Here is a 24,249-nt window from a genome sequence, read left to right on the forward strand (position 1 = left end):
TAGGATGAACATCATCGTATATTACAAAAACTAAAGGAAAAAAGACAACAATACCATGATCAATTATTTTTTGTAAATTAAAGCAGAATATATATCACAATAATCAACAATTCTTTTAAATCATGAAAATCTTATCTTTAATTAATATAATAATATCCAAGCCTTTTTTTCCAGTATAAATACGCCCCATGCATGCATCATCATTAGTAAAATTATCAAAGAATTAGAAAAAGATAACAATGGCAGCAATATTGTTTCTCTCTCTAAACTTGTTTTTCAGCTCCTTTGTTACTATTACCTTAGCCTCTTCATCTTCTTCACCCACTATTGCTTCAGACCAGCTCAAATTCTGGTCTGAAAATGTCAATAACAAAATGCCAAAACCCATCCTCAATAAGCTGTCACCTTTGACCCAAAAAGACTCTGATTATTACACCAACTTACTTCTTTCCAAGAACAGCAAATTCTCGGCCGATGCCAAATTCTGCACACTCGCTAAACTCGCATGCACCTCGTTCTTCGACGACGTCAAGCAAGTGAAGGAAACGTACACCACAGAGAAAACATACGCCAAACTATCTGCCGATCTTCATCGTCAACAGGGCGGCATCAAAACCGAGGATCCGTTTTCCTTTTTCAGGATGTCGGTCCTGAAAAATGGAAACCTCGTACATCTCCCTCACTTGCAAGAAACCCTCCCCGCCAGAGCTTTTCTCCCCGAGAAAATGGCGTCCAGGATTCCCCTAAACTACACTGCCATCTCTAGAATATTCCCTGATTCCGACGTCACCGGAAAGACGAAAGCAACCATACAGACGACCCTTGGATACTGCAATGCCGCCGCGATCCGCGGGGAGATGAAAAGCTGTCCTAGATCCCTGGAGGAAATGGTCGGATTTGCCAGAGTTACTTTGGGTGGTGGTGATTATAAGAAGAAGGTGGTGGCGCTGACTTCGAAGAGCACTGTGGGTTCGAATTCCATTGCGAAGATCGGAAAGATTAAGGAATACGGTGGCGGTGCCGGTGAGAAGATCGTGGCGTGCCACGAAGCTTTTCTTCCGTTTGCAGCTTACTATTGCCATTTGCTGACGTCGACTCGTTTGTACATGGTGGATTTCGTCGATCGTGAGACGGGGTCGAAGGTTGTGAATACGATGTTGGGGATATGCCACATGGATACTTCTCATTGGCCGAAGGAACACGTGGCTTTTAAGATACTGAAATTTGGACCTGGTGAAGGAGAGGCTTGTCACTGGTTTACGCAGCTTGATCTTGCATGGATTTCTAATGTACATTGTTTAATCTTACATGTGTAATCCATATCCATGCATGCATGCATCTACTTGTTTTACGTACGTGTGGTTTAATTTATTATTATTATTATTATGATGATGCAATATGCATTAATGTTTGTATTTCGATTTTCGATAATTGTATGTTATTTCGTGTACTTGTTTTATTTAAAATATATATGAATGTTAATTTGTTCGACGTTATTTTTGTGTGTATATATATATATATATATATATATATATCCTATTTAGTTTGCCGACATATTGATCAAAATTTAATATATTCAGTCACATGTACACAAATAATATCTCATTGCAAAGCATTAATCATCCAAGTAGCTAGGGTGAACATCATTATTACAAAATTAAAGCAAAAGACAACTAATATACATCAACTCATGAGGAAATTAAGTTGCTTTGTTTTATAAATTGAAGCAGAAAATCAATGATGATATTATATTGAATATTATTATATTGATCTTATCTTTAATATTCAGCTTTTCAGGTATAAATAAGGCCCATCATCCATTTTGTTTTTAATTTTAAAGAAGCAAAGAAAATAAGATAATGGCAAACGATGATCTCTTTCTTAACTTGTCTTTCTTCTTTTTCATCACCTTTAATTGCTTATTATTAGCCTCTTCATCACCTTCATCAGCCACTATTGCTTCGGACCAGATCAAATTCTGGTTCGAAAATGTCGAAAACCAAATCCCGAAGCCAATCCTCAAAAAGCTGTCGCCTTTGACCAAAAAAGACTCTGATTACTACAGCAGTTTACTACTTTCCAAGAACAGCATATTCTCAGCTGATGCCGATTTCTGCTCACTTGCTAAACTTGCTTGCCACTCTGTCTTGGACGATGTCAAGAGTTTCGATCATACGTACCGCTTCTTAACGAAAACGTATGACCAACTTTCTGCAGACGTTCATCAACAGGCCAATAAAAACGAGGATCCGTTTTCCTTTTACAGGCTGTCGATTCTGAAAAAGGGAAACCTCGTATACTAAAATACGACGCCATTACTAAAATATTCACCGATAGCTCCAGAAAGACGAAAGAAACAATACAAACAACTCTCGCTTACTGCAACGCCAAGGCAATCCAGGGCGAGACAAAACTCTGTCCTAAATCCCTGGAAGAAATGGTCGAATTCGCCAAGTTTACGTTGGGGGAGAAGAAAGTTGTAGCCTTAACTTCGAAGAACACGAGGGGTTCGAATACGGAGGTTAAAATCGGAAATATTAAGGAATACGGCCGCGGTGGTGGTAAGTCGAAAATAGTGGCGTGTCACGAGGCTTTTCTTCCATTTGCAGCTTACTTTTGCCATTCGCTTTCATTGACTCGTTTGTACGAGGTCGATTTTGTCGATGGGTCGAAATCATGACAGTATGTGATCAATCTTGTGTGTTTTTATAAATTATGTATTTCTTGTACTTTTGTTTATGTGTCATGTGTTTGAATTTTTTTCCTTTTGTGTAATAATATATAATGTCGTAATTTTTTTCCGTTTACCGAAATGAATTATTCGATACGAAATGGTTTTTATCGAATTAATTCGGTTCGGTACCTGTAAAACCGAAAAAAACCCTTAGTTGCAGTTGTAAAAGGAAAAATGAAAAATAATGAAAGAAAGTCAACTCATATTAAATTACAGCGGCCCATTATTCTTCAAATAAGGCCCAAAACATTTGCTAACCCAACTCCAAAATCTAGAATATACATATCATTTTGCATTTAATTCGCTCTGCAATAATCATAACCCGCCACGTCATCTTCTGCCGCCCGCCAACATCACCTGCTGTTTCCGCCGCCGTCTCTGCCGGAGCAGAGCTTTCCTTTTTCTACTGTGACCTAATTCATAAAAAGTTTCCACTCTCTCACTTACTTGGATGATTCTAACCAGGCTTGATCTCTTCCGATAATTTCAATGAGCAGTTTCAAACTTGATTTTTTGCAATTAGGTTTTCAACAGAAAAACCCCCAATTTCACAAATTAAGAATCACATGTGGTCTGAGAAACGGGCCCCGGAAACCTATGTGGAGGACCCGAATTCTCTCCACCGAAGCTATTCAAGCCGTCCAATCCTTGAAATTAGCCCCAAATCCCTCTAAATTGGATCAAGTTTTCAGCACTAAAATCAGCCGGCTTCTCAAATGCGATTTAATGGATACATTAGCCGAGCTTCAGCGCCAAAACGAATTACATTTATCCCTCAAGGTATTAATTGTTCCTTATTCATTACCTTCGCATTTGTGTATACTCTGTATTTTTCTTTAAATATTCCCTTTTTTTTTAATTGAATTTTATTTAGGTATTCAGCTTTGTGAGGAAAGAGGTGTGGTATGTTCCGGATTTATCTCTATACAATGATATGATGAAGATGTTTGGGAAGAAGAAAATGATTGAGACGGTCGAACAACTTGTGTTAGATTTGAGGAACGAAGGTTTGGAGCCTGATGCAAGAACTTATACTGAACTTATCGGAGCGTATTTTACGGTAGAAATGGTGGACAAGGCAATGGAGACTTACGAGCTGATGAAGGCATCGGGTCATGTTCCGGATAAGTTGACCTTGACGATTGTAATAAGGAATCTCGACAAGGCTGGAGAAGATGCTCTTTCCAAAGCAGTAAGGAAAGAATGCGCCGAGTATTTTGATTACCCTGATAAGTTTCTTGAAGAAGTTGATAGGTCTTTTGTGAGTATTCATTCATTCATACCCTCTTTTTGATTTTTCTATTTACTTAGGAATACGATTTCTGTCGTGGATTGCGTTTTTTTTTTTTTCGACGATGAATTTGACTTTGATCTGCATTTTCTCATTTGAGTTGTCTACCTTTTTTTTGCAGCCGAAGAGGAGGTCGCTAATCCACATATAAGGACTTGTATTGTGTTTATTTGATTACACGCATAGCACACCGATTCTTACGGGTAAATGTGCAGCTGAATCGGAGGAAGACTTTGTTCGTTGGTCTTGTATCTAAATGTAGGAAAATTCGTTACTACGCCTAGTTGAGCCTCATTGTTAAGGGTGGAAATCGTATGAAACAGCCATAATTAAAATTTTCATAGAAAAAGACTTTTTTTTTTCGGAAGCAATAAATTAGTTCTAGTTTTGTTCGAATAATATCGGAAATATCAGAAAATCGGGAAGAAAAAGAATTGTTCTAAAATCAGATTTTTTTTCTTCAAATCATAATAAGTGCATTTTTGGGGGAAAATAAGTGGAATTTTCGGAAATTGGAATGTAATTTATATTCCAATTTCGATCCAGAAATAATCAGGAATCAAAATTTTCAAAATTCAAAATGAAAAACTTTGTTCTAACATCGTAATCGAAGGAATTCGAAATTTCATTCCAATATAAATTAACTATTTAGCAAAACTGAGTTGAAAAGTGACATATAGAACAAGAGCAGTGATTACAAAATCATACACAACAAGGAACTGGATTTTCCTCGTACACGAAAAACTAATGTCAGCAAACATAAATCAGTCAAACCTCACAAAAACTGGTTAAAGACACATACAATAAATCAATCTAGAGAGTCGAAAATACCACAATTGCCCTCGTCAGCCAGCTAAATGGCTGGGTGAGTTGTTGAAAACAGTGTGCCACATATAAGCTTGAGAAAGCACCATCTCCAGTTCAAGATACGTCCACTTCTCCGTCGGAAGGTGCTGCAGAAACATCACCATTTCCTGAAATTCGAGCTTTCGTATCTTATCCGACCACTGCACATATTTTACAGATATAAGAAATTAAAATAAAAAAATAAAAATCAAGAAACAATAAATGAAGCTGCCTTTTACCGTCAAAAGAAAGCTGGCGAATATATATACGAGAAAATCGGGTAAAGCATCTCCTTCTGCAAGATATGTATCCCACAAACGACTAACAAGACCGAACGGAATCTACATCAACATATATAAATTCATTAGTGTTATACCCCTCTCACAATGAATACTAAATCGAGTAAATAAAGTCAATCAAACCTCGCGTATAAGAAGGCAATTGAACCAGCGGAAAGCGAATTGAAGAAACTCAAGCCCCTGCTCCTCTATGTGCCTTGAAACAGGTTCTAACGCATTCACAAAAACAACTCGTCAATTGATGATTTCAAGACCTCAATATTAACTAAATTCTTTCTATTTCGGCAAAATCAGAATATTTATATATATTAGAAATGCATTAATTATTGAGATCTTACCATCAATCCTTCGAACCAATTCCTTGAGCTTAAACACGAGTCGTTGAATTCCAGGCTGGGCAAATGTGTAATGGTCTTGCATGCCATCGAGCAACTTCGATAGGCACCAGTAACAGTCAGCTTCCACATTCAATATTTTTTCCGTAGAAAGATCAGCCATTGACCAAGTCTCAACACTACCCTCCAAATATTCCGACAAGAAAACAATTAAAAAAGGTGTCGCCAGATCATTTATTCCTTGAACATAACCACTTGCTGGATGCCTTATTGCCCTGGAATTCGAAACGAACATAATATTAGAGTTTCGAGAATTAATAAAAATAACGTGCCCAACAATAAAATCGATAAAGATTACATTTTTTCCGCAGAGAGATGCCCAAAAGGAGAGTATATAATAATAATAAAAAAAAATAATTAAATGCACAAAAATGAAAATAGGTGCAAAAAAGAGCATCTAACCATGTGTAAAGTATTCGCTCTAATGACTTTTGAATTTCAGCTTGTTGAAAGAAAGTGATATCCGGGACAGTTCTGGGGCAATCAACAGCAATCTAACAAGTTCAAGAAGAAAAACATCGTTAAGCAAGTCACAGTGCATTAAAGGGCATGCAAAGAGATAATTAACAAAAGAAATTACGGATAACTATAACCTGACGAAGCATGTTAATCTCTTCATCTGTACGGTCTGTGTCAGGAATATCGTAATATTGGGCGACACAGTCAAGATACTCGAGGCGCTTTCTTCTTAAAACTCCCTCCCTTCTATCTGAACTACACGGTGCATATCCCTGTTGTCAGTTAATACTTAAAATTCAAAAATATTTGTTGAAGAAAATATAGGAATAAGCACCGAATTTGTCACAAAAGTGATGCAAGAGCTCCTCCAATATGAAATAAATACGAGAAAATCAGTACTCACACTCATGTTCCAAAGATATTCTGGTAGAGAATCGTTCGACAAAAAAACAAAAAAATTCAAAATTACTTAACAATTCGTATATAATTATACCAAGAGAAGTCTCCACACAGTTGGACGCAAATATGGAGGCACACCACTCCATGATAACGCACGCAGTTTTTCTGCACGATTTATCAAGAACTTAGACATAACAACAATATCTCAAAGAGAGGCTGAATTAAGCATCCATGATTTCAGCGAACGGAAGAAAGAAAAACACAAACAAACCTAGGATTACAGTGGGCCCGGATAATTCCTTTGTGAACTTCATCAGCCTAGCAGAATCTGTAGCCCTAGCTCCCATTGTGGACTTATGGATTTCTTTCGATGTGCTTTCACTGCCCGTAGTCGAGGATTTCATTTGGTTAACAGACGAACTAGCACTTGCATTGCTTCTGTTTTGAAGTTCATCCTAAATGCATGAAGAAAATCTATTAATAATTTTATATTGATCAGAACAGTTTCAATTATTCGATTACGGGACTATAGAAATGGAACCTCGTTCGATCTATCCACTTGGTCAATGTGGTCAATATCACTCTCTGAAGGCACCCTGTGAGTGTTTGGAGAATGCAAAACCGATTGATCCAAAGGCTCCGATCTCCGTGTCATCAATATCTTACCGGGGAAACTCCGACCCTTGAGCAACCTGTACATTTTAAAAACATACATTTACATTAGGTACTCGATTTTTCGAGACGGGATTTAATAATCAAAGCTAAAAATTCTTTAAAACTTTCAAGACCCTATTTTAGTTGCAGTATCAACTATCACCACATAACATCGAGTCCTACATAATTAACAATTCCACAATCCTATAAAATTCACATCGGCTAACAGACAGAAAATCGACGAAATTGTAACTAAATTCACTGATCACAAAATTGAAGCATGCAATTGAGTTCCCACATGCCCATTTCAGTATTCCGAACGAATCTTCAGATGGGCATTGAAATCTAGCCCCAAAAAAAAAAAAAAAAAAAAAAAAAAAAAACAGTAATTGGATTTCGAGAACCGAAGAAATTAGGGGTTTCGCATGGATCTAAAAGTGAAATTAAGAAGGGGGGGGGGGGGGGGGGAACAGAGACATACCCTTGAACATTTCTAAGAGTTTGATTGAATCTGGAATCGAGAGTAGAAGGTGAAGGAGAAGTTTGTTTATTTCGATCGTCGTCTCTACTTGTGCTGCTGCTGCTGCTACTGTTGTTGTTCATCGTGATTTTGCTTTGTTATACTGCAATTATGGCAACTTTGCTTCTCAATTTCCGGTTTCCCTTTCGCAAGAAAAATCGATGTCGTGAAATTTCAGGGAAAATTGCTGCCATTTTGATCGATATGAAGATAGTTAATTATTTTCTAATTAGCTGTTATTTATTTTCTTTTCTTTTTTTATTTAAAATCAATTTCATTTAAAGTTTAATTCGTTCCAACACAAGGCTTTTAAATTGCCATGTTAGCTTGAAAAAAAAATATATTTGGATGTGAGTAACAAATTATGAAATTATTAACAAAAAAGAAACAAGTTATGAAATTATTATAAATGTTAGTTATTTAGTTTTGTTTTCAAAAAAAAAAATTATGAAATAAACAATTTGGGCTGGACTATTATTTTGACCCAACTTAGATCAAATTGTTTTGCTGGACGAATTAATTTAGGTAAAGGCCCATCATCAGGTAATTGATTATTATAAGTGGAAAAAAATAAATACATGTTTTGTGTTAAGTTTTGGGCTCGTAGATGAATTTTATATTGGGCCTGTGATTAATGATTCTTGGTGGCCCAACTCCAGAAATTGTGCTGAAGCCACTTAAGCCCATCATGGTAGGAACTTCTGATCTTGATCGTTCAAATTAATTCATTGAATTGTGGACGTTCGCTCGCTCATACTTTAATTTTCTCTCTTCTCAATCGTAATTCATTTCAATTGCATTGCTTCTTTCTCTTTATGTCGTACCTTCGACATTTTTCCTTGTCATCTTTCGGCAACTCTTCACAGAGTCTTCGCCATGTATAGCGGACTTCTGACTCAGAGTCAATTTTGGTCTCTCTGGTTTCGTGTCTATTTATGCTACCATTAGAAAGAGGAATGAAGTTATTGTTCACATATTTGAGTTTTCTTCTTATCATCTCCTTCTTCTGCGAGTGATTGAAACTCCGAGTGGGAGAGAAATTGAGGTCTAACAAACAGATTGCGAGAATGTCCCTTTTGACTGGTTGACTGTGTGTGTTGGTGAATTAACTCGGTGTAAGTATTGAGATAGATCTATGATTTTGTGGGTTGAGTGGCTAAGTTTGGTACTTGTTCTTTATTGGAGCCGCAACCATCTTAGATTTCTGGACTGAATGCTCGACAATAGCAGACTTAGCCGTTTGTTCGGACATGCAATTACAATTATCAAGAAACTCCCACTCCATGGCAAAGTTTTTGTAGTGGGGTTGGGGAATGGGGACTTATTAGAAGTTCCAATCACAAAGTGATTTATCACCAAAGCAACCAAACAATTCTCGAACGCAATTCTCCTTTGGTATCATTATTTTCCCAATTGGGAATTCACTCATAAGCCACTTGAATAGCCCCACTTAGCACAATCAATTTTTTCAGACAAATTAAATTTATATTCCAATTTCTTTTAAAGTTGTCACAATATTATTTAGTATCTCATGTTCTTGGTCTAAATTTCTTGCAACTTCCTATAACACATAAAAAAAAGTATTGGAATAGCCCCACTTGCAAGCAAAAAACTTTTGTCAGGCAAAAATTATACTGCAAGCCATGTGAATAAAGTCATGAAAAGAAACTAAATTATACACCCCCCCCCCCCCCCCCCCCCCCCCCCCCCTCCCTCTATGTACTCTTCTTTTTTAACAATTAAACCACGTTTGCTTTTTCCAAATTCCAGCTCCAAAGTTATGCGCATGTGGCAGTTTCCTTTTAAATCCAATTTCCAGCTAATTAATGATCAAGAAAATCAGAGGTTAATTAAGACACTAAACAATATATTATTATTACACTCTATATTTACTAGATGCTAATCAATCTACTTTATTTGACTAAATCCCACATTCTTTCCAGAGGGGACATTGCATATTATATAGTTTAAATGCCCTCTCCTTTTTCCTTATTATTTCTCCTGCCCCGAAAAAATTCGTTTATCGGGATCGTTCGTCTGAGATGGGCATATCTGTCGAGATCGTTCGGAACGTATTCTCGAAAAGCCGCTCTCTCCAGAGCAATGTAAGTCTGATTTTATTTATCATTCGTCCGTTTTGTTAGTTGCATGAATTCTTTTTTTTTTTCGCCGTTTCTAGAGTCATCAAACGAATAGCAATGGAGTGGAGAAGAAAAAATGGAGTAGCTCGGTGAGATCGTACCTTTGCGGCGACGAATACAATTTGGTAAACGCAGCAGCTGATGATGACTCGACTTCGGTTAGAAACTCGACCATGGTAGAGTTGGACTTGGCTTCCTTTAGGAGCAATAGAGCTACTACAAATACTTCAGTCTGTGCAGCAGATGAAGAACAAGATTCGGCCTCCGAAGCTACTGTGGATCAGCCCGCGGGTCCCACGAATTCGAAAAATGAAGATAGTCGAACGGAGAAACGGAACTCTGCGCACGAGCTATTCCAGCAAGAAGATGCTGCGTTGATCATCCAGTCAGCATTTAGAACCTTCCTCATGGTCAGATAACTACATATATTTACTTTCTAGAAGATTTCGATGTCTGATAATCATTAATCATAGTACGATGTGTTTTGATCCGATGTTACTGGTTTCAAAATTCAGGCAAGGCGGGCAAGAGAAGGAGCGAAAAACGAGGGTGCAGTTAGTCCGAGTCGGGAGTCAATAGGCACGTCTATTGAAGTTCAAACTGGAAATTCATCCGATATTTTCTCGATCAAAGATGACACTAGTTTTGATCTGCACCACACAATTAGGCATAGAAACAGAGCACAAGTGCTCAAAATCCAGGTTTTTTATTTATGTATTTATTTTTATTGACATGATCAAGAAATATCAAAAAATGATTTTTTTTAAAATTGAAATTTCACCAGGAAGATTGGGATGACAGTACTTTAAGCAGTGTGATGTCGAAAACGAGAATCCAAAATCGGCTTGAGGCAGCGACGAGGCGCGAAAGAGCTCTAGCGTACGCCTTCTCCCAGCAGGTAATTATGAAGAAATAATATAATACAATTAATTTACATAACCAATATACTATGCAATTATTATACAAATATTTGGGGGGGATTTTTCAGCTAAGGATTTGTTCAAAGAGGAAACAAATAATTATGGGAGACAACGATGAAACGAACACGGGGTGGAGCTGGCTGCAGCGGTGGATGGCGGCCCGTGGGCCCGAAATGGAGGAGAAAGAGAGCTGTGGATCTAATGAGGTTTCTTCACTAGTCGAAAACGCCACTTCATTTTTCCCCAACAATATCCCGAGGCCAAACAAGCCTCGGAATAAATCCACTAGAAGCTTCTCGAGACAAAACTCAGCTTCTAGCCACTTATCTCCAAGAGAATCAAAGGTGAAATTAATATCAAGATTGTTTCTTTATTATCTACTTTCGTCACTAGTTCGATTTTTCACATAGGCTTCGATTTTTTTACAGGAGATGAAGAAAGTATGCCATGCGGAAGACAAGAGAAAACGAGCAAAGCAGCCAGAAAACAAGAAAGATATCAAGAACATTGCTACTACTATCGAGACTATTGAACAATAAATTTCTGATCTTGAAAATCTTTATTTTCCATGTATTATTATTAATTTATTATAACGAGAACTACTTTTATCATGCGACATAGTACATAGGATTCGGAAGCTTGAAAGTTCTCATACCGACATAATCTCCAACTAAATCACCCCATTGATCACCTACATTTCCTACAATTCGATATCCTGCAGTTTCGAGCTCTTTCCTTTTCTTCGACTTGAATATTTTTGTTGGAGTTCCCTTTTCTGCCCCTGGCCTGAAATTCAAGATAACTCCCCATTTTATTCATGTGAAATATTCATTTATTTTTTATGATATAATTTAAATGAGAGAGAGAGAGAGAGAGAGAGAGAGAGAGAGAGAGAGAGAGAGAGAGAGTACTTGAATATAAGCTTTTCCCAAGTGGTGTAGCCAGCATTCTTTAAATTAGAAATCCTTGGTTTCATAAAGCGTTCTTCGTTTGCACCTGTCAAGAAAACAATCTTGTATTTCAATGCAATTAATTCCTTGTACAGTTTCAGCATTGATGGATTAGCTGGTGCTTTTCCTTCCTTAATCCACTCCCCTAAACCCGTCCAGTTATACGATTTCGCCCTGAAAACCACCATCAGTAATTAACACAAACACCTTGCGTGCACAAAAAAAACGAACACAGAAAGAAAGAAAGAAAAAAAAAAAACCAGAGATCGAAAAACAAGAAATCGCGTTTACCCATATGCAACATCTGGTCTGGCGTAAAACGGGAGGTTGGAAAGTGCGGTTTCGTCGATGTCGAAGACCCAGATTTCTTTGCCGTCGCCGGCGAGTTTAACGGTCTTAGCAAACTCGACGGCGGTATCGGCGACTATGTCGCAATCTTGGTGGTATTGGCCCCTTTCCATGTATATCTTAACATGCGTTGCGCATTCTTTTGGGACCAATTTCCAGTTACGGAGGTTGTTCGTTTCCACAGACAGCCGCCAGCTCAGACAGTTGCCGTTTGAAGTTGCTGCAAATGTAGAGAGAAGAAGAAGAACACCAACAAATAGTAATTCGGACATTTCAATATTTGTAACTTCTTTACGTAAAAAATATTTTTTTTTTAATTTTTTTTTTAAATTTTGATTTTTTATTATTCAATATGCCCACCAAATATATATATATGTAATATTACTACTGGGTTCAGAATTTAAACGAGTCTTATCCTTAATATTTATAGATGAGAAGGAAAATAAAAAAGTGGTAATAGATTTTGTTCAATATTAACTATATATCCAGATGAATCAAAGCATGAAACTTTAAATGTTTATTGATCTTTAATTTTGCTTTTGGGGAAGATGAACATTATTAATTAATTATTGTTTTCAGGTTTTACAACATTACTTTTCCATCACGAGATTTGGACCCATACTAATCGGATTAGGCTCATCATTAAAAAAAAGGGTAAATTACGGCTTCCCCGATAAAGTTAAATTACGAAAAAAATTATTTTCGTTTGAATAATTATAACCATCGTCATCAATTATGAATTATATAGATTTCGTGAATGTTCTCTAGTTTGTACTCGTAATTTATTTTAAAATAAAGATATCACTAATTAAAATATTAACGATAGGCCCTAGCCCAAACTCTAACTCAAATTAAAGCCCAAAGAATGAGTTTGTAAATCAATACATGTACATAGAGCATTATTAACGCGTAAACGTGGAGGGTGACTTACTTAGTTGACTATTACAAAAATAAATAAAATATAGATACATGAGGATAATAAATTATATTAAATTTACTGGTAGACATGAATATTTAATTAATTAATTAATTAATTAGTTATATTCCTCAATTGACTCAGTTTTGTGTATATTAATTGAGCGAAGATTGAGTTTTATATTTTTTATATTACTCTATGGTACCAACATATCTATATATAGACAGACGCACAGACGCACATATATATATATATGTTGATATTGAGAAGGAACAAAAAGAAGAAAAATGGTAAAACATGAATATTCATCTCTTCGACTATATATGTTAGATTGATTAATTATGGTGATGATTAATTAGTGTTAATGATGATTAATTATTAGACACATGCATAGCAGTTAACTCTAATTGTTTTTGGGGGATTTGATGCATGCGCAGAGCTGCAGGTGGATTCCGGCGAGGGAGCTTTCAATAACTTGGGCTGACAATTCATCTTATTGGAAGTGGACTCATGATGCTTCATGCAGGTACCTACAATTACTTACAACTATATATATTCCCCAAAACACACACACACACACACCCACAAAGTTACACGCGCGCGCGCGTGGATTTAGGGTTGTTGAATAAATTACATGCAGTTCGGAGGTGGCTGAGCTATTGAACGTGTGTTGGCTAGATGTCACGGGTAGCTTTGATCCAAAAGAATTGCGGGTTCGGACAAGCTATTCTGCGTTTCTGGTTTTTAAACTGCAAGATCGCGCCGAAAGTCTCGAGAAGGCATTTGTATCGGTAAAATCTCTTAATAACGAGATCGCAACTAAGACGGTGTTTCTTGATGTTAATCAAGAAAATAATAATAATGATGATGGTCCGTTAATAATATTACCTCATCTCCGAAGCGATGATTGGTCGGAGATCAAGCTCGGAGAATTTCTCACCGGTTCTGGAGATATTGATGGACGCGTGGAGATGTGTCTATTCGAGAGGGATGATTGGAAGTGGAAATCTGGTTTGATCGTACGAGGTATCGATGTAAGACCTAATAATAATTCCGATGTGTTGAATGCTCCGAATATTAGTTGGTTTGATTGTCCGGATATCGATGATGGGGATGCAATACTACTACAGAAGAATAATAGTTATAATGACGTGGCGTCTACTTCCTCCGGTGAAACTACTACCGATCCCGTGACCATCCGTGTGTGCCTTGTTTTGTTGTTTTGTCTGGTTTTCTTCTTGTTGTGTCTTGTGAAAAGCCATATCAGCATCCTTGTCTTGTTTTCTCTGATGTTTTTCTTCTTGAGTGTTGCTTTTTTCGGGTAAGGGTATTTCTGTATGTATATTCATCTTATTTTGGTTTTACCCCTCTCTATCTTCATTGAATATTAAATATTACTTTGTATATTACGGTTAACCCTCTCTATTTTCATTGAATACACATATGTGTATCAAATTAATAGAATGTATTATTATTATCTTCAAAAAAAATAAAAAATTAATAGAATGTATTTATACTTGAAGTTTTTATTTTCATTTCAATTTTGATTTAATTAAGTTGGTTTATCTTCAAAAAAAGATTTTTTTTTTTTATCCAAAAAGTACCCCTGTGAAAATGTCTAACTGCGGAAAAAGTCATTGTGAAAAAAATTTCACTAAAATCTCCCTACAAACTTTTTAAATAACACACTCGACCCATTTGCTATTTATCCTTATACCATAATTGAAAAGACATAAGTATTAAGTACCCTTGCCAATAGAAGATGATGTGTTAATGGAGGCGCCGGATACACGTTTCCGCCGGAGAGAGGAGAATGGGATATATCATATATGTGATGTTTCCTTTAAAACGGAGAAGATGATTTGGTTTTCAATGATTTTTTAAAATTACAATTTGGCCCTAACATTTTTGGATTCCTTATAAGTCAAATTATATCATCTGAGGGGCAATTGTGTCTTTTCTCGTCAACGCAAGTGCACAACATGTAGTCGCACTAATATGGATTTTGATGTTTTATTTTTAATTTTTCTATTGAATTTTGTGTGTAAAGACCAAAGAATGAGCAATTTCTGAATAAATTAATACATTCTAGCTAGTTCACTTAATTAGTTGACTATTACAAAAACATATATACGATACTAAATTGCCAACATGTGTATTTAGGTTACGATTTCGAACCCTAGACCTCCGCTCTAATAATTGGTGTTACGCACCAACTCACCTTATCAGGATCGATATCAAGATCGAGTTTCTAAATTAATACATTGTACCGAGTAGTAAGACGTAAACGTGGAGGGGGCACAGAGAAAATACATAACTACACGCTACTTAATTAGTTGACTATTACAAAAACAAATTAAATACGAATAAAATGATGTATATATATATACTAAATTTATATAAACATAAAGATAATCAATTAAAAAGAACCCATCATTAGTCCTAGTCAATTAACACAGGCTCCGAATTTGGGTGTATTGTTGACTCAGTTTTATTGTATGTATATTTAACGACGAAGAATGAGTTTCAACTTTTAAATTAATACTCATTCAATAACTATAATCTCACTTGCACACCTAATTAATTAAGCTTCTCGCTTATATATGAATGAACATAGTTTTTAGGGTTTTCTCACCCAAAAACACACACATATATATGTAGACACACGCACTCAGATATATCTTGATCTTGAGAAAGAAAAAAAAAATGGTAATTAAAACAATTATTTCAGCTCTTGAATACTACTCCATGTAGATTGATTTTATTATTGTGGTACGAACTTAACTAGTTGTTAATCATGCAATTAATTAGCAGTTAACTTTGTTTTGGGGATTTGACGCAGAGCTTGTGGATTCCAGCGAGGGAGCTTTCAATAACTTGGGCTCATGAACCAAATTACTGGAAGTGGACTCATCATGATTCATGCAGGTTCATTTAATTATATATATATATATATATATATATATATATATATATATATGTGTGTGTGTGTGTGTGTGTGTGTGTGTGTGTGTTATTGATTAAATAATAATATATGTTGTACGTGCAGTTCGGAGGTGGCGGAGCTGTTAAACGTGTGTTGGCTAGAACTATCGGGTCGGGTCGACACGAAGAATCTGCAGGTTAAAACGAGCTATTCTGCATATCTGGTTTACAAACTCAAAGTTCCTCGAAACATCTCGAAAAGGCAAATGCATCCGTAAAAACTCTTCATAAGGAGATAACTCAGACAGTGTTTATTATTGATGATGATAATATCGATGATCCATTAGTGTCGAAACCTCATCTCCGAAGCGATGATTGGTCGGAGGTCAAGCTCGGAGATTTTTTCAACGGTTGTGGAGATGATGGACACGTGGACATGATGCTATTTGAGAGGGATGATGGTAAGTGGAAGTCTGGTTTGATCGTACGTGGTATCGATGTAAGACCTAATAATAATAATAATAATAATAATAATAATCATGAACCCGATGTAGTAATCTCATCGAACATTTGGTACGACTGTCCGGAGTATTGATGAAGATGCAGTACCGAAGATCAACGATTCGACTCCCCTTATCTTCTTTTCTCTAATCTTTTATTTTGTTAAGTGTTGTTTTTTTTTCGGATAATTAGGATAATTAAAAGTCATATCTTTTAATTACCCCTAGCGTTTCACTTTGTATTATATATCTTCTCTTGTGCGTACTGATTTGCACAGCATATATATTGTATCAGAATTAAATATATATCTCGAACCATTTGAATTTTTATTTAAGGTGGTAATGCGAAAAAATAAATACATATTGAAGATATAAATAAATATATTATTGTAATTAATTACATTTTTTATATTTATGGATTGACAATATAATGAATTAGTCCTAATTAAAGAGCATGCTAATTAATTAAACCTACAAACTTTATGAGATTCCTAAACAGGTCAGAAGCATATGGTATGGGCCCCATTCAGCCAATTATATACTACTCCTATTGGGTAGGGTTTACTTCACGTGGTGGGACCACGTTCAGCCAATTATCTTGTCTATATTTCATTAATGACCCAATACATCATTATTTCTAATTAAATTATTAATTAGTTAACAATATATAATATAATACTATCTGATCTCCCTCGTTACATGATCTCATGAGTTCTGTAGCAGGTGAACTGGTGAAGCTGCTCGATCTTTCCTATACATACGCACACACATATATATGCATCTATACACTCTCTTAATTTGATTTTGAGGATTAAGAAGGAAAAACAATATAATTAGGAGAAACATGGTAAGCTTAATTAATTAGTGGTTGTACGTATAATTAGTGTTTACTTACACAAGTTATTAAAATTTAAATTCATATTTATTAATTGTTCTTTTTGCAGAGCTTCTGGATTCCAGCAAGGGACCTTTCGATATGGCTCTCTCTCTCTCTCTCTCTCTCTCTCTCTCTCTCTCTCTCTCTCTCTCTCTCTCTCTCTCTCTCTCTCTCTCTCTCTCTCTCTCTCTCTCTCTCTCTCTCTCTCTCTCTCTCTCTCTCTCTCTCTCTCACTCTCACACACCTTAATGTCAATTAACTGCATGCAGTCCGGAGGAGGTGGCCGAGTTAGTAAGAGTGGTTTGGCTTGATATATCCGGAAAAGTCGACGTAAAAAGTTTGCGTTTGAAGACGAGTTATTCCGCGTATTTGCTCTACAAAGTGAAAGATCTCTCTGAAGAACTGGAAACGTCGACCGCAGCGGTGAGATTCACCAAGGAGGTGTACGACGAAATTAGTGACGAAGGATATACCGTTTTCCTCGACACAAAGTCGTCACTTCAAGAAAACGGTCGATTCCCTCACCTCCGCAGCGACGGGTGGATGGAGATCAAGTTAGGTGAATTCTTCAATAACTTGGGCGATGATGGTGAAGTGGAGATGAAGCTGTTCAACAAAAAAGATAATTTTAATTATAAATCTGGTTTGACTGTCCGAGGAATTGATATTCGTCCTAACTGATAATCAAGGGGACTAATTTGTAATAATTGGACAACTTCATCTTGATTTTTTTTTTTAATAAATTAAATTGTTCAATTGTATTGTCTTTGTCCTAATTAATTGTATTATTTATTGGTTTATATTGATAATCATCATGCTTTTATCCAAAATGCCGTTGACCGCCGGCGTTTGCTAATAAAAATTGAATTTGCTTAAACAAATGCACTTTTGGTGGATAAGAAATTTCTTTTGCAAAAATAAATTTGAAAACATGTTTATAAAAAATGGAGAGTTGGATGTTACAGTTGGTTATGTACATTGGCTGTTTATTAAACGTAGATTAGATTATATAACCATTCACTAAGCACGCATGCATGCATGGTTGTGAGCGTAATTATGTGTAGATTTACGGTTAACAAGAACTTTGTATAAGTAACCCGGTGTAGCATCTATTTTTTCATTAAAAACATCCTACAAAACATAAATCAAGGCACATGGCCAGCTCATTAGTTAGTTGAGACGCTATACCGGATGATATACACGGAAAGCTTTTTATCGGGTGATGAAGTTAAATAATTGGTCATTAAACACACGTACACATCTCTCTATTTAATGGGGAATACGATGCTACACCCGGTGATTTTCACCCGGTGGCTCTTTTCTTGACATGTGTCCTTTTTTTATTTATTTTATAATTATATTTCTAAAACCCATTGGGCCATAACTGAACCCGTAGTGGAATCTTATTAATTAGAGTACCTGGTTATATTCACCGGGTGTAGCATAGAATTTCCCATATTTAACTGTATGCAAATTAAGGATTAAAAAATATTCGATTAATTCACCATGTATATAACATAAAATCACCCTAGATAACACCGTGAACTCAGCCGCCCCACTTGACTCGAATAACCAAGTAACGAATGATTTGGATGAAGCAGCCGGTTGATGTCAGATTTAATAATATAATTTAAAAACTCCAACTAACTATATATTTTTGATAAAGTACAGCCAAATATTTTACGAAAAAATCATATTTAAAATATTATTTAAACAGCTGAATTATTATTCAAAATCCGGTGCACCTACTGTGATCAACTAGCTAATTATATTTATTACATTTATGCATGCCGATGGGCGATGGTTACACCTAGTTTCTAGCAGGTCAAATTTGGTATACTTGACGCAGGAGTACTAATTAATAATTTATTAATATATATATATATATATACCGTAAAATATTAGGAATTAATACCTATATATATACGACCTCATTTCAAGGGTTTTCATAGAACCAAACACACAGATCACACTCATCACAAATCTTGATCTTAAGAGAAAGAGTACTAAAAAAGAAATGGTACGTAATTAAGCTAATTGCAGCTTTGATTACTTATACTTATAGCTAAGCAGTAATTAGTGTCATATATATAGTCATGCGAGTTAATTAATCTATTTTTTTTCTTTTTCCTTTTTTGGGTTTTAATTTAATGCACGCAGAGTATCTGGATTCCAGCAAGGGAGATTTCAATAACTTGGTCTCATGATACCCGGTACTGGAACTGGACTCAAGATGATTCCTGCAGGTCTCTCTCTCTCTCTCTCTCTCTCTCTCTCTCTCTCTCTCTCTCTCTCTCTCTCTCTCTCTCTCTCTCTCTCTCTCTCTCTCTCTCTCTCTCTCTCTCTCTCTCTCAATCGATAATAGGGGTTTTTGCAAAAATTACCCCTATAATTTCTAACTGCTGAAAAAAATCTTCATATTAAAACTATTAGCAACGAAAAGACAAAAATACCCTTCAAAATTTAGAAAATTATAACCTCACCCCATAATTTTTGTAAGACCCAAAATAAAAGTTTCATAATTTTCTTTTATATTTAATATCCAAAAAATCATTATTGAAGTATTTAAAAAAAAATCATGGGTAATTTTGTCATTTCATTAAAGTCAAAAACCAATTTTAATGTAAGGAGTTGTTTACTTAGTAAAACGCAACATAAGGGGTTATTGCTAATTTTTTTTAATATAGGGTTTTTTTCGAAAATTATAGATTACACAGGGACTTATGTGCTAATAACTCTGGATTCTCTCTCTCTCTCTCTCTCTCTCTCTCTCTCTCTCTCTCTCTCTCTCTCTCTCTCTCTCTCTCTCTAAAAAAATTGCATGCATGCATGCAGTGCGGAGGTGGCGGTACTAGAAAGCGTGTGTTGGATGGACATATGGAAGAACGTGAATTTGAGGAGCCTGCCATTGAAGACAAGCTATTCAGCTTACCTGGTGTTCAAGCTGAAAGACGACGCCGTAAATCTCGAGAGGGTTTTTGCGTCGGTGAGATACGTGAAGGAGATTAGCGAAGGATGTATAGACCAAGGATACACAGTGCTGATTGATACAAAGTCGTGCGACGAGGGAGCGAAGGGGCGGTACCCTCACGTGCGCCGCGACGGTTGGTCGGAGATTCAGCTCGGTGAGTTCTTCAACAACCTCGGAGACGATGGTGAAGTTGAGTTGAGGCTTTTTGAGAAGGACGATTTAAAGTGGAAATCTGGTTTGATTATCCGAGGTATTGATATCCGCCCTAATTAATTATTTCTAATTAATTAATTAAGGATCCAAAATAATTATTGGATAATAATGCAAGAATATTAATAATGTAATTTCCAGCTGGCTTTTTTTTTTTTGTTCTGTTATTTTTGGTTGCATCAATTTTCTGCAGTGTTGGCTTGCTTGCTCTTCTTCCCTTTGTAATAATAAATATTCTTGTACGTTGCTGTGTTGGTTTATATAATATTGATTATTGAAAATATATAGTTGAAGATCATTAATTAGTTAATAGAAATATATTAACAAATTTGATCATCTCAACACTTAGAATCAAATTATAAATAAAGTCCATATATAATCTTATAATGTGAAGTCATTATTTAAAACAAAACAAAAAAAAAGTTTTATTAATCAATGTAATATTTCCTTTAATTTATATAATCCAGTACTATTCACTCGCACAAAAAAAAAATACACACGCATTATGTTCATATGATTAATTAGTACGTGCGAATAGAATAACGGATATTCCCCCGGCGCCCAGTGTACGTATTTATTTAGTGTAGTATTTCAGTGGCGTTTCTGAAACGACAGCTCTCGCGAATCTCCCCATCGGTACCGGTCAAGACTTTGAGACCGCCCAATCGGCTAATCGACAATGAGAACTGCCGCCTCAACTGCTCGAAACTGCCGGCGTATTCTAGCACCAACTGCGATGTATTGTATCCATACAGTAACTCTTGGTCGGCCCTAAGAACCGAATCTTGAGACAGCACGTTGGAGTAGTAATTGTTCGTGAATCTGTATTGTTCTCCGTTTTTGTCGGTTAAGAATACTGTCGGATCCTTCTTCGGTACTACTACTTTCGGACATTGTTTCCTCAGTTTTTCCAATAAGGCCTTGCTCATGCTCGGATCGGGTTTCTTCGTGTTTCCCCAGTTGTAGAGGCGGTCGTATATGGATGAGCAGTGTGCTTTTCCCATCGTGTGCGCTCCTGAATCAACAATAAAATTAACTCAATTAATGAAAAAGGACCCGTTTGGCTAATCTTATTTTAAAATCTGATAAGTTCGTACATCTAATTAGATATTTTAAGAGCTAATAAACTGTTACATCTTAATTTTAGAATTAATTTTTAAAATATTTGGATAATGAACTTATTATATCCTATTTCCACTCATTATAAGATCTCAAATAAAAAGTTAGATTAATGGTAAAAATTTTTAAAATATTTTATTTGTTTTCCAACAACTTATTTTTTAATTCGAACGGAAAATTAATATACTAGTGATTATGACCTAGGAGTGTAGCGTAATCCTGTTCATCTAAGCCCTTGGATTTGAAGTAGTCAACGCCCTTTTCCCAAGAAATCGACGGCGGAGGAAGATCCACCCATGTTGCTCTCGAGTCTTTTCCGTCTCTTCTACCCAGCAACACTGGGTATGATGGTGCACCTGCCTGCAGATGATTAGATTTAGGGTTAATTAATTTATCGTGCTCGTGTAATAAATTAATAAGTAAGAAATTGAAGTATATAAATAAGTACTACGTACCAAGTGAAGGGCATCACGAACAGCAAGATTAAGAATGTCAGCACAAGAGACAACTAAAGGGCACCGTGATTCAACGGTTCTCTTGATGTTGTCAATCAATGCGAACCCATCTAACCGTCGATTCTGTGGTGCCTTTTTTTCCGTGCCGGGCCCCTCTAGTAGAATTGATGCGTCACATCCCTGAAAGTTTTTCGTTATTTAGCCTAAGTTGAGAATATTTTTTCGTGATTTACCCTTATTATTATTATTATTTATACTTATCCTACTACTTTCTCATCATTAATTTGATATTATTAAGAATGAAACTAAATATAAGAACTTACATTGACCAAACAATCGGCGTAGAGCAACTTAAGTAGCTTGGCGGTGATGGACTTGTCTTTAGCCCACCACAACTGCACTTGATGCTTCACGAACGCCTCCGCGTTGACACACGTGTTCATCTTCTTGTAGAACTGCCTCTTCAACTGCTTCCCCTCCGCCGGCAATGTAACCGCCGCCTGCATCCGCCCCACGTACAAGCTCAGCCCTAGCGCCACCACCAGGCATATTGCTACCAAATTTACCCCTTCTCCCTTCATATTTTGCTAAGTAATTAATGACTAATTAATCTCGATCTTATCAATATAAGCCTTTGTATAGTGTTAAATTATAATGGAATGAGTACGTACTAATCATGGCTAATGCAGAATGAGAGAGTCGTTGTTTATATAGAGGTAAACGCGTGCATCGGAATTTGGAATTTTTTTTTGTGACAAGCTGGCAACATTATTTTTATTTGATTTGCTTTGGTTTAATTGAGTATTTTATCTTTATTTTTTGTGCATTGATTTTGGCGTAGCCATGCTTAATGGCACTTGTTTAGGAATTTATAGATGAATTTATTTTCAAGCTTTTTTATGGTCATTTTACAAGTCTTAATCACTCTACCTGAGTTTATAAATGAATTTATTTTGGAAAATCTATTTTTTTTTAATAATTATTACATTATGTAAATACATGGACTATTACCCATATTCCAAAATTTAGCGCCTATTTTATTATTGAAATTCTTTATTTATATTCATTTTAATATAAAATTATTTTGGTTTAGATAGATATTTTTGCATACTTGACATGTTCTCCATCTTTTTTTGGAATATATATAGAGATTTTATAAATTATATATTTGATTTTTTATATATATCCAGTGGGATTATGCGTTTATAACAAGGGAGTGAGTAGATTTCAGGTCATATTGAAACATTTCCAACTATGAAATTATGTGCATTACAAAGCCCTTCAATTATAGTCAACTTAAAGATCGTTGACTATGGAAAACCAACATTTTTTTGGCTCAAACTAAAAGATCTTTTATATTATAGTGTTTCTAACTGTAATATTGAGCAATTCAGAACTATATTTTTACCAAATTGGAGAGTAGTGATGTTCAACATTTTGATCAAAGTGTACGTAAGTTGACTTTTTACAATCTTGACTTGATATATATATATATTCAATTTCCTAAAGGCTAAAACCATGGCCCAAGCTTCTTACCAAGTTGAGCAAGTTGCTATATTTTTATTACAGTAATAGATTCACACATGTAATTAAGGGTTTTGCTTAGAAAGCTGTTTAATTAATCTTCAAGCTTAATGTACACTGAGCGTGAAATTAAAGAGTTGATTAAAGCATGTACAGCTTGGATATAGCCGACCACGTAATTTTTACTAGCTTTTTTTTTTTAATAAAATTAATTTTCTCGAATATTTTTGTCATTTCTTAATTGTTGCAAAAAGTTCAATTAATACTTTTCTGCGTTTATGGGCCTGATTATATATATACACACACATTGCTTAGCATAAGGCTTCGATCTGTAAAATTAAGGGGCCCAAATTATATATACACATTGTTTAATTTATGGGGCTTGGGCCCCTTAAATTTTTTTTTTTATAAGAAATTGTTGTTTTTTTAAACAAAATAGAAAAAGACAATTTAGTTGACAAACACGACTTAAGTAGTAAGTACAGACAAAATGGTAAAATGCATGAACCCGCTTTTACGTTTCCGCACACGTATAAATTTTGGTGATGTAATCAAATACGTAAGCTTTTACATAAATCACTTTTCACACGTTTTTTTTGGACCAAGAAAATATTACTATCATAACTAACGACTTGTATATATTTATTATTATTTTTTTAGTGTTGCACATACATCCCACCACATTAAAAATTTACGGTTTTTTCAAAAAAAAAAAAAAAAAAAACACGGGAATTAGATGATACACCTGTTATTAACATCAGGTGATTATTAATCATAAATAAAATTAAATAATCAT

General features: G+C 35.5%; 9 protein-coding genes, 1 long non-coding RNA gene and 2 pseudogenes across 11 annotated transcripts; 9 read left to right on the forward strand and 3 right to left on the reverse strand.

Moving 5' to 3' along the window:
• Positions 1-232: 232 nt before the first annotated feature.
• LOC105958937 (polygalacturonase-1 non-catalytic subunit beta) lies at positions 233-1,316 on the forward strand. The gene has a single exon (XM_012982937.2). The coding sequence runs from the start codon at positions 240-242 to the stop codon at positions 1,314-1,316; it is 1,077 nt and encodes a 358-aa protein (XP_012838391.2). The 5' UTR covers positions 233-239.
• A 543-nt stretch (positions 1,317-1,859) lies between these two features.
• Positions 1,860-2,680, forward strand: LOC148765511 (BURP domain-containing protein 16-like; annotated as a pseudogene).
• Positions 2,681-3,114: 434 nt separating this feature from the next.
• LOC105958939 (pentatricopeptide repeat-containing protein At1g62350) lies at positions 3,115-6,297 on the forward strand. The gene is made up of 3 exons (XM_012982938.2): positions 3,115-3,514; positions 3,609-3,995; positions 4,147-6,297. The coding sequence occupies exons 1-3, from the start codon at positions 3,224-3,226 to the stop codon at positions 4,174-4,176; spliced, it is 708 nt and encodes a 235-aa protein (XP_012838392.2). The 5' UTR covers positions 3,115-3,223; the 3' UTR covers positions 4,177-6,297.
• Positions 4,649-7,877, reverse strand: LOC105959513 (GTPase-activating protein gyp1). Its single transcript, XM_012983621.2, has 10 exons — positions 7,559-7,877; positions 6,965-7,115; positions 6,695-6,878; positions 6,518-6,588; positions 6,159-6,296; positions 5,968-6,059; positions 5,509-5,780; positions 5,294-5,379; positions 5,111-5,212; positions 4,649-5,032 (listed from the first exon to the last, which is right to left on the reverse strand). The coding sequence occupies exons 1-10, from the start codon at positions 7,678-7,680 to the stop codon at positions 4,871-4,873; spliced, it is 1,380 nt and encodes a 459-aa protein (XP_012839075.2). The 5' UTR covers positions 7,681-7,877; the 3' UTR covers positions 4,649-4,870.
• A 1,618-nt stretch (positions 7,878-9,495) lies between these two features.
• Positions 9,496-11,269, forward strand: IQD33 (IQ-domain 33). The gene is made up of 6 exons (XM_012983622.2): positions 9,496-9,702; positions 9,777-10,148; positions 10,254-10,439; positions 10,523-10,636; positions 10,727-11,002; positions 11,087-11,269. The coding sequence occupies exons 1-6, from the start codon at positions 9,640-9,642 to the stop codon at positions 11,195-11,197; spliced, it is 1,122 nt and encodes a 373-aa protein (XP_012839076.2). The 5' UTR covers positions 9,496-9,639; the 3' UTR covers positions 11,198-11,269.
• On the reverse strand, positions 11,037-12,303 carry LOC105959515 (acid phosphatase 1). Its single transcript, XM_012983623.2, has 3 exons — positions 11,900-12,303; positions 11,570-11,782; positions 11,037-11,444 (listed from the first exon to the last, which is right to left on the reverse strand). Exons 1-3 carry the CDS (start codon positions 12,226-12,228, stop codon positions 11,267-11,269), a joined length of 720 nt encoding a protein of 239 aa, XP_012839077.2. The 5' UTR covers positions 12,229-12,303; the 3' UTR covers positions 11,037-11,266.
• Positions 12,304-13,199: 896 nt separating this feature from the next.
• LOC148765512 (uncharacterized protein PHLOEM PROTEIN 2-LIKE A4-like) lies at positions 13,200-14,204 on the forward strand. The gene is made up of 2 exons (XM_088814050.1): positions 13,200-13,398; positions 13,513-14,204. The coding sequence occupies exons 1-2, from the start codon at positions 13,298-13,300 to the stop codon at positions 14,195-14,197; spliced, it is 786 nt and encodes a 261-aa protein (XP_088670176.1). The 5' UTR covers positions 13,200-13,297; the 3' UTR covers positions 14,198-14,204.
• Positions 14,205-15,696: 1,492 nt separating this feature from the next.
• LOC105958815 (putative F-box protein PP2-B8) lies at positions 15,697-16,520 on the forward strand (annotated as a pseudogene). The gene is made up of 2 exons (XR_016029757.1): positions 15,697-15,800; positions 15,922-16,520. The product of XR_016029757.1 is annotated as a putative F-box protein PP2-B8 (transcript).
• Positions 16,521-16,979: 459 nt separating this feature from the next.
• LOC148765513 (uncharacterized) lies at positions 16,980-17,343 on the forward strand. The gene is made up of 2 exons (XR_016029898.1): positions 16,980-17,144; positions 17,242-17,343. It is a non-coding gene; the product is annotated as an uncharacterized LOC148765513 (long non-coding RNA).
• An 86-nt stretch (positions 17,344-17,429) lies between these two features.
• On the forward strand, positions 17,430-17,935 carry LOC105958940 (F-box protein PP2-B11; the record flags this gene model as incomplete). The annotated part of the gene is made up of 1 exon (XM_012982939.2): positions 17,430-17,935. A coding segment is annotated over one exon (426 nt), but the record flags the coding sequence as incomplete, so codon positions are not given.
• Positions 17,936-19,079: 1,144 nt separating this feature from the next.
• LOC105958941 (F-box protein PP2-B11) lies at positions 19,080-20,636 on the forward strand. The gene is made up of 3 exons (XM_012982940.2): positions 19,080-19,194; positions 19,335-19,420; positions 20,010-20,636. The coding sequence occupies exons 1-3, from the start codon at positions 19,192-19,194 to the stop codon at positions 20,416-20,418; spliced, it is 498 nt and encodes a 165-aa protein (XP_012838394.1). The 5' UTR covers positions 19,080-19,191; the 3' UTR covers positions 20,419-20,636.
• A 119-nt stretch (positions 20,637-20,755) lies between these two features.
• Positions 20,756-22,611, reverse strand: LOC105958816 (putative peroxidase 26). Its single transcript, XM_012982819.2, has 4 exons — positions 22,253-22,611; positions 21,930-22,109; positions 21,675-21,834; positions 20,756-21,370 (listed from the first exon to the last, which is right to left on the reverse strand). The coding sequence occupies exons 1-4, from the start codon at positions 22,508-22,510 to the stop codon at positions 20,934-20,936; spliced, it is 1,035 nt and encodes a 344-aa protein (XP_012838273.2). The 5' UTR covers positions 22,511-22,611; the 3' UTR covers positions 20,756-20,933.
• Positions 22,612-24,249: the final 1,638 nt, after the last annotated feature.

Source organism: Erythranthe guttata, chromosome 14, assembly GCF_056151865.1.
Source record: "Erythranthe guttata isolate IM_541 chromosome 14, IM_541, whole genome shotgun sequence".
NCBI classification, from domain to species: domain Eukaryota; kingdom Viridiplantae; phylum Streptophyta; class Magnoliopsida; order Lamiales; family Phrymaceae; genus Erythranthe; species Erythranthe guttata.

What these genes read in the sequence shown, in the direction of transcription:
- LOC105958941 (XM_012982940.2), top strand. An exon ending in ACTCAAGATGATTCCTGCAG is followed by an intron (nt 19,421 to 20,009) that starts GTCTCTCTCTCT and finishes GCATGCATGCAG; the next exon opens with TGCGGAGGTGGCGGTACTAG.
- LOC105958937 (XM_012982937.2), top strand. Translation starts at nt 240, where the DNA reads ATGGCAGCAATATTGTTTCTCTCTCTAAACTTGTTTTTCAGCTCCTTT.
- LOC105959513 (XM_012983621.2), bottom strand. Translation starts at nt 7,680, where the DNA reads ATGAACAACAACAGTAGCAGCAGCAGCAGCACAAGTAGAGACGACGAT. An exon ending in CGGGCCCACTGTAATCCTAG is followed by an intron (nt 6,589 to 6,694) that starts GTTTGTTTGTGT and finishes TAAATCGTGCAG; the next exon opens with AAAAACTGCGTGCGTTATCA. An exon ending in GAGCGAATACTTTACACATG is followed by an intron (nt 5,781 to 5,967) that starts GTTAGATGCTCT and finishes TTCGAATTCCAG; the next exon opens with GGCAATAAGGCATCCAGCAA.
- LOC105958939 (XM_012982938.2), top strand. Translation starts at nt 3,224, where the DNA reads ATGAGCAGTTTCAAACTTGATTTTTTGCAATTAGGTTTTCAACAGAAA. An exon ending in AATTACATTTATCCCTCAAG is followed by an intron (nt 3,515 to 3,608) that starts GTATTAATTGTT and finishes AATTTTATTTAG; the next exon opens with GTATTCAGCTTTGTGAGGAA. An exon ending in AAGAAGTTGATAGGTCTTTT is followed by an intron (nt 3,996 to 4,146) that starts GTGAGTATTCAT and finishes TTTTTTTTGCAG; the next exon opens with CCGAAGAGGAGGTCGCTAAT.
- LOC105959515 (XM_012983623.2), bottom strand. Translation starts at nt 12,228, where the DNA reads ATGTCCGAATTACTATTTGTTGGTGTTCTTCTTCTTCTCTCTACATTT. An exon ending in AGACCAGATGTTGCATATGG is followed by an intron (nt 11,783 to 11,899) that starts GTAAACGCGATT and finishes GGTGGTTTTCAG; the next exon opens with GGCGAAATCGTATAACTGGA. An exon ending in TGGGAAAAGCTTATATTCAA is followed by an intron (nt 11,445 to 11,569) that starts GTACTCTCTCTC and finishes CTTGAATTTCAG; the next exon opens with GCCAGGGGCAGAAAAGGGAA.
- LOC105958816 (XM_012982819.2), bottom strand. Translation starts at nt 22,510, where the DNA reads ATGAAGGGAGAAGGGGTAAATTTGGTAGCAATATGCCTGGTGGTGGCG. An exon ending in ACGCCGATTGTTTGGTCAAT is followed by an intron (nt 22,110 to 22,252) that starts GTAAGTTCTTAT and finishes AAAAACTTTCAG; the next exon opens with GGATGTGACGCATCAATTCT. An exon ending in TTCGTGATGCCCTTCACTTG is followed by an intron (nt 21,835 to 21,929) that starts GTACGTAGTACT and finishes AATCATCTGCAG; the next exon opens with GCAGGTGCACCATCATACCC.
- LOC148765512 (XM_088814050.1), top strand. Translation starts at nt 13,298, where the DNA reads ATGCATGCGCAGAGCTGCAGGTGGATTCCGGCGAGGGAGCTTTCAATA. An exon ending in ACTCATGATGCTTCATGCAG is followed by an intron (nt 13,399 to 13,512) that starts GTACCTACAATT and finishes AATTACATGCAG; the next exon opens with TTCGGAGGTGGCTGAGCTAT.
- IQD33 (XM_012983622.2), top strand. Translation starts at nt 9,640, where the DNA reads ATGGGCATATCTGTCGAGATCGTTCGGAACGTATTCTCGAAAAGCCGC. An exon ending in CATTTAGAACCTTCCTCATG is followed by an intron (nt 10,149 to 10,253) that starts GTCAGATAACTA and finishes TTCAAAATTCAG; the next exon opens with GCAAGGCGGGCAAGAGAAGG. An exon ending in CGTACGCCTTCTCCCAGCAG is followed by an intron (nt 10,637 to 10,726) that starts GTAATTATGAAG and finishes GGGATTTTTCAG; the next exon opens with CTAAGGATTTGTTCAAAGAG.